Here is a 9,630-nt window from a genome sequence, read left to right as displayed (position 1 = left end):
GGGGGAAATGGCTGAGTTTAATAATGAACGTGGGAATAGAATAAATCCTGGTCACTTCTGCCAGGTGAGCATGGGATGGGCCTCTCCTGCCTCCTTTCCTTCTCCACTAAAAAGAATTTTAGTTTCCACCCCTTTTCCCAGGCGGGAAGAAGGGAACTGGGCAGTGCCCTGTTCTGCACTGAAATAGAGCCTGACAGCCCATCAGCCTATAAATAGTCCAGGACCTGAGCAGGAGAGAGGGCTGTCAGACCTGGCTAATCCCGGCTGCCTTAAGCCACTTTACCCCAGCCTGGAGAGGCTTAAAGCCACAGCTGTGTGCCCACGTTTGGCTGGCACCAGGGGCAAAGGGCTTCACTGAACACATGTGGTCCTAGGGACCATCAAGCTCAACTGCCATGCCTGAGAGGAATAACTTTCCCTCTCAAAAAACCTGCGTAAATTTGCCCTTAAATGTTCAGCCCTGCAAAATAACAGAGACTAAGCCAGTGAGATCCGAGGGTGGTTGAAGTTTAGCGCCCCATCTCCCTCCATCTGGCATCAGATCCACATCCCTGCTGAAACAGTTCCCCTACAGCATATTGAGGCTTGATTCACCCTCCCCATAAACCATCACCAAATGATTTAGGGTGACTCAAGAAAACAGAAACCCTAATTCCCCAGAAGGGATGGGGCTGCACACAAACATGTCAGGGACCTCTTACTCCTTTCATCATCATCACCTCCACCCCATCCAGCCCCTCAGCCCCTGGGTTGAGATTTGGTGCTTTAAGCTAGGCTAAAATTTCCATTTGCCCAGACATAACAACTGGAATTTATTTTCTTCCCCAAGAGGCCTGCACAGTGTGACTGGACGAGGGAATAATCCGCAGTGCCGGTAATTTGTATGGATCTGGGATGCGAACACCCCAGGCTGCCTGCCTGGATTTGCCCGGCTCTGGGGGTGTTTCTGCCCGTGAGTGTTCAGCTCACTGAGCAGTTGTGTGTTTGTGGTTATAAAATGCAGCAGGTCTCCTCTGAAGGAGGAGGTTTGGGCAGAGCAGATGGCAGCTGTGAGGAATGCCAGCCCGGGTATCGCTCCAGAAGGGAGAAGCTGGGGCTTGGGCAGAGGGATGGCTGTAAATTGCTATTTTCTTTCTATTCAAAGAAATAGAGTCCTTGAAAAGAAAAAGTGCAACCTGTCCTCATGCAAGAGCCATTGGAAAAGCAGATCAGAGGTGGGTAGGGCAGTTCCCTCTGAAGGGCAGTTTGTGCACAGAGTGGAGGCTGTTAGGTTTCCTTCTTCCCATGTTCCAGCTGTCAGCTCCTTCCACAACAGCTTTGGAGGCTTTGCTGAGGCTTTGCACCCTGACATTTCAGCATTTACCATCTGCTGGGAGTGGACAAGCTCAAAACACCAAGGCACTGACCATCCTCTCTGCTTGTGTACACATTGTGCATCCCATGGCAATCCTGACTGCTGGTGCACACAAAACAGGCATTCCCATTGCAGCTAAACCCCAGATTAACTGGTGTTAAAACAGGATGGGATTCCCTGCTGTACATCCCAGGGGTTTCTAGAGCATGTTTACCTGGGGCTGGCTTTGAGGCCAAACTCCCCAGATCCTTGTGTTTACATGTCAAGACCCTCACAATGCATTTACCTGGCAACATTCCTGGCCCACGGCACCAAACAGGAAGAAACCATAGGGTGTAGAATCCCAAACTGGTCTAGAAGGGATCTTAAACATAATCCCATTCCAGCCCCACTGCCTGTTCCAGTGGCAGGGACACTTTCCACTAGACCAGTTTGCTCAAAGCCTTCTCAAACTGTCCTTGAACACTTCCAGGGATGGAGTAGATTTCATGGACTTTTAACATGAGCAGGTTTTTCAGCTCATGTTCATGTTGTAGACCTGGAGAGGGGATATAAAAACAGGATTTATGGGACAGAAAGGCAGGGGAAGGAGGAGAAAGGGAATATTTTGAGGTCCTGCACTCAGCGCATGCTGCTGATACCTTTAAATTGGAGGCAGAGATTTAAAAATAAACTTTGGGAGCAGGAACAAGACATCCAAGTCCTCCAGCCACTTTGGCCAGCTGGGGACAGAGTCTGGTGTCATCCCTGATGGGACAGCAGAGTACCTAGTGCAGGGTGGGCTTCTCCTTAGGACCCACCATGGTGCTCACACCGCTGGGACCTGCCCAGTGGGGTTTAGTCACAGCCATGGGGGGGTCCAAGGTGATCTGAGATAGCAGTGCTGGAGGGACAATGCTTAAAGGCTCTGAAAACTGTCCCCACTCATCCTGGGTGTCAGTGGTAGCACACAGCTCCAGGGGATGCTCTTCCAGGAACCTCTTTTCCACCAGATATCTGAGTTATGGGGTTGAGGCTGTGGAGGATAAAACTACTCAGCCTGAGCTGCTGTCCATCTGGGATGCTGCCAGGATGAACATTTCCATGCCCTGAAGTATCTTTTAGCATCAGGGAAGGAGACAAACACCATTTCACCCACATCTCATCAGGGACACTGTGACATTTCTGGTGCCTGCATGCAGCATCTGTGGGGGCTGCGAGACGCTGATCCCTTAAATCTCCCCATGAGCTGGGGATGGGCAGAGCCCAATCTAGGTCAAGCCCAAATGAAATAAGGCACCTCTGCCCTGTGGTTTAGTGCTGTTTGCAGGATGCTGCCTTGCCCCTGGACCATGCTGGGTTTTCAGCAAAGATGTCTGGTGCTGTGTCAAGCTACACCAGATTGATGTGCTTGTTTTGGCAGCTGTGCACATCTCCCAGTTAGGAAAAGCCTTATTTATCCCAGGGATGGATTTTCCTATCAAACCACAGCCACTGAGTGAAAAGAGCCCTGGCTGCCCATATCTTCTGATGGCTTTAGTGGAAATGTTAAAGGAGATACCTGGATAACAGCATAAGCTTTGGATGCATCCAGAGGGTGAAAAGAGGATCAGGGAACCTAATGAGAATTTTTTTTTGCTGAACCAACCCCCATCAAAGCCCTAGGGTTTATATTGGTGAATAATTTGTTTTCATGTGGTGGTAGTGACTGGTAGTGGCATCTCCCCTGATCTCACAAAGGAGTTGCTGGTCTGGGAGTTTTCTGCAGACATGGATCCTGCTCAGTGATGCTGCTGGTCTCTGCAAGATGATTTTCCAGTTTTTTTGAGAAGAACAGATGAACCAAAAGCCAGGAACTTGTGGAACCAAGTTCACCACAAGCCTCTGGATTACAGCAGGCAGCTGTCATCTCTCTTCACTGGCTTTTCCAAACTGGAGACATCCCTTTTGCACAGCCAAATCAGACAGTTTGTGACTCTCTAACTCTCCACAGTGTGTTTTCAAATCAGACTCAGAATTCCGGGTGTCCTGATGCCAATTCCCTGTGCACTTTGAGAAACTGGACTGCAGGTGAGGACAGCAGAGCTGCTCCCATCACCGTGGGGACAGAGGTCCATGCCCTGATCTGACTTTGGTTTATTCTCCTGCTAAGGTGGCACTTGTGTCTCTGCTGCACACGTCCCAGAAAGGCAGAGCACGATTTCCAGATGACAGGTAAAATATGCTGCTCCAAGCACTGTGCTTAAGGAAAGCCTTTCCCTGCATTTCCAGGACGTTCCCTTTTCCAATTTAAACTCGTACAGGCAGGGGAAGAAGTCCAAGCATTTCTATCAGGCCACAACCTGAGCATGGGCTTGGCTGCTCTGTCTCTGACCAGAGGTGGCCCTAAATGTGGCATCTGGGATGAATATTTTGGGTGTTTATTATCCATAGGTGGCAGCAGCTGCCTGTGCCGGGCGGGCGCTGCCCTTATCCCAAAGCCGGCAGTGAGTAACAGAGCCGGGGAAGGGCTGGGGAGGAGGAGGAGGAGGAGGAGCGAGAGAGGGAGGAGCAGGAAAGAAGGGCAAGCCTGAACACAGGTCGTGCCTGCTCTCCCCTCTGCAGCAGGAGATCCTCGGCAGAGGGAGAACAAGGGAAAGGCCTCCGTGGGGCAGGATCAGGCTTTGTAGCACTCTAGAGAGCTCAGCTCTGTGTTACTGAGCAGGGTGCCCAGAGCAGCTGTGGCTGCCCCATCCCTGGAAGTGTTCAAGTCAAGTTGGACAGGGCTTGGAGAGCTGTGGATTAGTGGAAGGTGTCCCTGCCCATGGCAGGGAGTTGGAATGAGATAAGCTTTAAGGTTCCTTCCAGCCCAACCCAGTCTGTGATTCTACTGCTGTGCCAGGACTAAGCTCTGCATCTTACCCAGGAAGAAAATTGCTGCGTACTCCGGTGGGGAGGGGCTGCTGGGCAACCTTTTCTTGACCAAATTCCTGAAGCCACTGGGATGTCACATCCCTAGAAGGGATCTGGTGGCAGCATGAAGCCATTGGGGTACCCCACACACCCACTGATGCTGGCCCATGTGTGCTAGTGGAGTCCAGAGGCAGCAGCTCCTTCAGCTCTGCAGCTTTGCCAGCTTCCAGAAATTTCTGCCAAGTTCAAAATGACACAAGGGCCTCACAAATGGCAAAAACCAGTTGACAGAAGCTAAAAGCCAGATTTAAAAAAAAAACAAAAGAAAACCCAAAGAACAAACAAACAAAAAAGCCCCCAAACATAGAAACCTTGCTGAAAAGCGAACTGGAGAGAGTTGCAGTCCTAGGCTCCAGCCTAGAGCCTCTAATGAGAGGAAAACCAAAGAGAAAAATCTATCCAAATCTTGTCATCTGCTCACTTTAAAACTACCATTTCTTGATCAATATAAATGAAATGTATCTTCCTCTTTTCAACATGTCTGATATGAACAGGCTTTGTCCTGGGAAACCAGGCTGGCTTCTCCATCAATCTCCCCTGGCTGCTCTGTCCTACCCATGCTGCTCCTGCTGCATCATTAGGGAAAAATGGAATTGATTTTGAGAGGAAAAGCAGAACAAGGCATGATTTGCTGGAGACTGATCCCCCTGAAGTAGAAAAGCCCCGATTCACCCCTCATGGCTGTGGGTGCAGCATCCCACCCCCCATGTTATCTGCTTAATGAGGTGATCCTTTAAAAGCAGCCCCAAATGTGGGTGTAAATGGTGTCATTGCACAAAGGGGCTGGGGCAGGTTTCTTCATTTCTGCTCTATCATTAATTAAAGCAATTAGCCTGCTCAGGCTTGGTGGGGTGCACAGCCATCCTGTACCTGCTGGGGAGAATATAATCCATTATTATAGAATATAGTCTTTATATCAATACATGTAATTGCTGTGTACACGATTAGGGGGACAGAGAGTGCAGGAATACATCTCCAGGGACTTGAGGAGGGACCTGAGAGATGACACAGGTTACACTGAAACAAAAGTGACTTATCATGTCTGAAGCACTGAGTTTTTAGCCTTCTGTCATTCCCTTCTGGGCCAGAAAAATCTCCCAAGCCTGTGCCCTAGAACTCTCCATGCTTTGTAGCCAGGCGGCTCTGGGAGAAAATGGTCTGGGAGTGTGAGGACCCTGAAATCAAATGATCAAACCCAGTCACGCAGCACAAAAGCAAAGCCTTATGCTGGGCATGAAAACAACCACGTGGCTGTTTAAACTGCCTGTTGGAATTTGTGTATTCAAAGTCCATCACAACCCCTAGCCAAATCCTTCCCTGGAAAGCGCTGAGTCAGTATTATCAGCGGGGAAACTGAGGCACAGCTGGAGGAAGTCAGTCCCCAGCTGGACCACACATGTGCTTGTGCTGGCCCTTTAACCTCTGGGGTAAATTTTGGAAATAATCTATTTATTTACAGACTTGTGGTGCCAAGGTTTTCCCTGAAAGCTGTCCTGGGAGGGTGCATAGAGTGTCCTTGCCAGTAGCCATGGCACTGGTCAGTGTGGCCTTCTTCTTGGGTCAGCTGGGGACATGGCTCACATGGAGTGTCCCCATGCTGGGGTGCTCACACCCCACTGAGAAACACACCCGTGAGGGCAGCTCGGCCCTTTGCCTGCCCCATGAGCTGTGCAGGGAGATGATTGTCCTGGAGCAACCCAGGGCAGCCTCCCCTGGCACTGGTTCCTCATCCTGGTGATTAAAGAATAACTCCAGATTATTAAGGAAAAAAACAGACTGGGGAGGAACGAACCTCATTGCATGGGGAGTTTGTGACAAAACCACCCCAGGTTGGGATGTGGGCTCCCTTCTGCCATCAATCCTAAAAATGGTTAAAGCATCACCCCCCAAAAACATTCTTTCCCACAGCTGTGCCCAAACTGCAAGGTTTTGCTGCAGCCCTCAGCATGCTGGGCTGCAAATCTCTGCTCTGGAGCATTACTGAATTTCAGGGGAGAAAAAATGAGCAACGTTTTAGGTATACCAACTACCAAACTGCCTTTCTGGAGATACCTTAAAGCTCTGGCATCTTTTCGAGTGTTTTGTTCTCAACCCCATTTCTGTTCCAAACAGAAAGAAATTTTCTGTGTAGTTTCTGTTCCTCTTAAACAGGTCTGCTTCCTTGTACACACATCCATTGCCTTGGCTCTCCCAGACTCACATCCCACAAAACCAGTGGTTTCTGGAGCTGGTACCCAAAGACGGAGGAGCTGATCTGTGGTGTGGGTTGTACTACAGCCTTGCTGCAAGCTTTTCCTCCTAAATAAAACGCTCTCTCCTAGAACCGATAAAGCCCAGCCAGCTCAGAATCCCTGGAATCCTTATTTATTCCTTTTCCACGTTTACCCTCATGAAGGAGAAACTTCGGAAAGGGAGGGGAAGCACCTGCTGTGGGAGGGCGGGCGGGGTTTGGGGTGGCGGCGGTGGTTCGGGGGTGTCCCCTTGTCGCGGCCCCGCTGTCACTGGCGCTGCGGGCGGGGCGGCTCCCCCGCCCATAAAAGAGCGCAGCGCGGCGGCTCCGGCAGCGCCGCGGCTCAGGCCGTGCGGTGCGAGCGATCGGCGGCCCCCGTGCCGGACCCCCCTGCCCTGCCCTGCCCTGCCCTGCCCTGCCCGCCGGAGCCCGCACACACACCAGGTTTGCTTTGCGGAACTTCCCCCCGTGCCTCGGTTTCCCCGCTAAGGAAAGGTTGATTCTCCGCGCTGGCGCTCGGTGGCCGCCAGCTGTTGGCAGCTGGCGCGTTTGACCCCCCCTGAGGCTTTTTTAGAGCTTTCTGGGAGAATTAGGGGTCGGACTGTGGGAAGAGACGGCTGCTGGCAGGAAGGTGCTTTGTACCCGGCAGAGGGAAAGAACTTCTCCAGTTCAGAACTGGAGCTGAACCACATCACAGGTGAAGGGCAGCCAGGTTTGTCCCGGCTGTGGGTGATGGGGAGGCTGCTGAGGACAGGCTGGGGCCGAAACTTCTTGCAGGAACACGCTCGGTGTGTGCCCCAGCTCAAGGTTTCTTTGCTCCTTATGCAACATCCGCCTGGGATTTTGTAACTCCAGATGTTGACCCAAGGAGGGGAGCTGGATTCCTGCAAGAAAAACACCCGGGGAGGGGGGGGATCGGAACGGGGCTGTGCCAGGCTGTGCTCTGGGCAGGCAGTTGAGTATGACGGAATTATTTTGGCTTTGCACGTAGCGCTTGGAGCTCTGTGGATTTAATCCGTGTGCGGTGAGCACCAGCCGCTGTTCCCAGCGCAGGGTTGCACATCCCGGTTCTCCAGTAGCCACGCTGGTTCCATTGACACCCCTGCAGCGTTCGGGGGTGCAGGGTGGGTCCGGGTGGGTGCTGACGGCTGCCTGTGTGTTCCCAGGTTTAGATCTGCACAAGAACCACGATCAGGAACCATGGCATCCATCCCATCCAGCGGCTCGCTCATGGCCACGCACAACTATCGCAGAAGTAAGGGCAGGCTGGGGGCTGGGGGCTGGGGTGAGCATGTGGGGGGCTCTGCCAGGTGTGGGGGGATGTGGCTGGAGCAGAGATGGAGCTGAGCTCAGGTCTGTGCTTTCAGCTGCTGCCCCATGTGAGTGTTTGGTGAGAAAAGGGGACAGCCAGCAGTGTCCCTGCTGCTGCCCAGACCTCCTTTGGGCCCCCCAGCCCAGCTGTACCAGCTGGTGAGGGGGCTCAGATCTCCTTTGCTTCTTACTGAGCTTGTAGGGGATGGAGTGGACTGTTTCACCTTGCACTGTTGCTTCAGAAATGATCTGCAAAACCAGTCTGGGCAATGGTTGCTCCTGGTACCTCACCCGGGGAGAGTTTCTGGTTTAATGGATTGCTCAAACCAGAGGGAATTAAAGGATTTCCCCGGGATGAAACAAGCAGCAGGCTTGTAGCTGTTGTACGAAAAGTGCATGGATTATACACAGGAATTTGCATCCTCTTGGTCTCAAGTCATCTGCAGAGGCCTCTCAAAGGCACTAAATTTTGTCCTTGGGGTTGCAGATTTTTTCCTACAGAGGTGTTCAGGTGTTTTCCTGCTCCCTGCAGTTGGAATCTCCCCAGTATTCCCGTCCTAGTGGTTTTTGCTGGCCTGGTGCTAAACTGGGCAAGTGGTGGAGTGAGTTAGTGGTGAGGCTGAGCTGTGCTTTTCCAAGGCTGTGTTTTCCTTCTTGTGGCACGACCATTGGTCAGCAGTAGTTCTGATGGCCAGGATTTTTCCACAGGGCGCCTGAGCTCCACATCCAGCACCAGCTCCTGCAGCTCAGAGTACTCTGGGGAGGTCATCCCCCATGGCCCAGGTAAGCGTCACCTGTCCTGGCTCTTGGGGACTCTGCTCCCAGTCCCTCCTTGGGAAATCTTACTGGAGGTGAGCCAGCCTCTCCTGTGGGATGAGGGTGAAGTGGCCATGGGGCTGCACTGACCTGGGCTCTCCCTGTCATGCACCATTCCTCAGACCTGCCCAAGTCTGACCCTGGCCAGTGGTGGGCCAGCTTCTTCTTTGGGAAGACAACTCACCCAGCCATGACAACGGTGTCAGAGTCCCAGGAGAGGTGAGTGCTTTGAGGTGACACAGGGGAGCACCAATGCAGCACGCAGGGCACTGGGGGATGTCCCTGCTGCATCCCCCAGGGCGCATTCTGACCCAATGCACCACGTGCATGCCCAGGGCTGCCACCCCTTCGCTGCAGGAATAAATGCAGAGCAGTAACACCGCATTCGGGGCTTGGCAGGGTTGCTGACTCTCTCTGTGTTGCAGCCTGGGAGCCCTGCGGGTGGCCACAGGACCGGTGGCCTGTGGGCTGGTGGCAGGACGGAGGCGCCACGTCAGCGAGTCCAGCGCGGGACCCTCGGTGTGAGCGGGCACTGCCCTGCTGCCCACCCCGGCGGGCACAGCCCCTCCCTGTAGAGTAGCTGGCTGCTCCAAGCACGAGGTGCTGCTTTCTGATGGAAAGGTGCAGCAACCCTGACGATTCCACTCCAGCCTTTTTTACTCCCTCCCAGTGTAACTAAGCCCTCTCAAAGCAGACTTGGTAACATGCTTTTATTACCTTAAACTTGTACAATGGCAATGAATAAACTGGAGCAGCCTTTTAAAACCCTGTGGGTTGTTCTTTGTCCGTGGAGGGGAGAGCAGAGCGGTGCTGGGGGTGCTGGACCAGGACACAGCACAGCCCCTGGCAGCAGCAGCAGGATGTGGTGGTGGCAGATAGCACGTGCCAGCCTGACTCACCAGGCCCTGTGTGTTCTGCATGTGAGCCGGATCTGGCTGGGCTGTGGTGGTGCTGCAAGCGCCTTCTCTCACCCTCTTCTCTCCTTACT

The 9,630-nt window shown here is 52.8% G+C and overlaps 1 protein-coding gene across 1 annotated transcript; it reads left to right on the top strand.

Moving 5' to 3' along the window:
* The first annotated feature begins 6,811 nt into the window (after positions 1-6,811).
* PPDPF (pancreatic progenitor cell differentiation and proliferation factor) lies at positions 6,812-9,407 on the top strand. Its single transcript, XM_005524789.3, has 5 exons — positions 6,812-6,959; positions 7,682-7,770; positions 8,535-8,609; positions 8,765-8,861; positions 9,068-9,407. The coding sequence occupies exons 2-5, from the start codon at positions 7,716-7,718 to the stop codon at positions 9,165-9,167; spliced, it is 327 nt and encodes a 108-aa protein (XP_005524846.1). The 5' UTR covers positions 6,812-6,959; positions 7,682-7,715; the 3' UTR covers positions 9,168-9,407.
* Positions 9,408-9,630: the final 223 nt, after the last annotated feature.

Source organism: Pseudopodoces humilis, chromosome 19 (genome assembly GCF_049639895.1).
Source record: "Pseudopodoces humilis isolate 2021_Gansu_Grassland_sample_001 chromosome 19, ASM4963989v1, whole genome shotgun sequence".
NCBI classification, from domain to species: domain Eukaryota; kingdom Metazoa; phylum Chordata; class Aves; order Passeriformes; family Paridae; genus Pseudopodoces; species Pseudopodoces humilis.
This window is presented reverse-complemented; position numbering and strand designations above follow the sequence as displayed.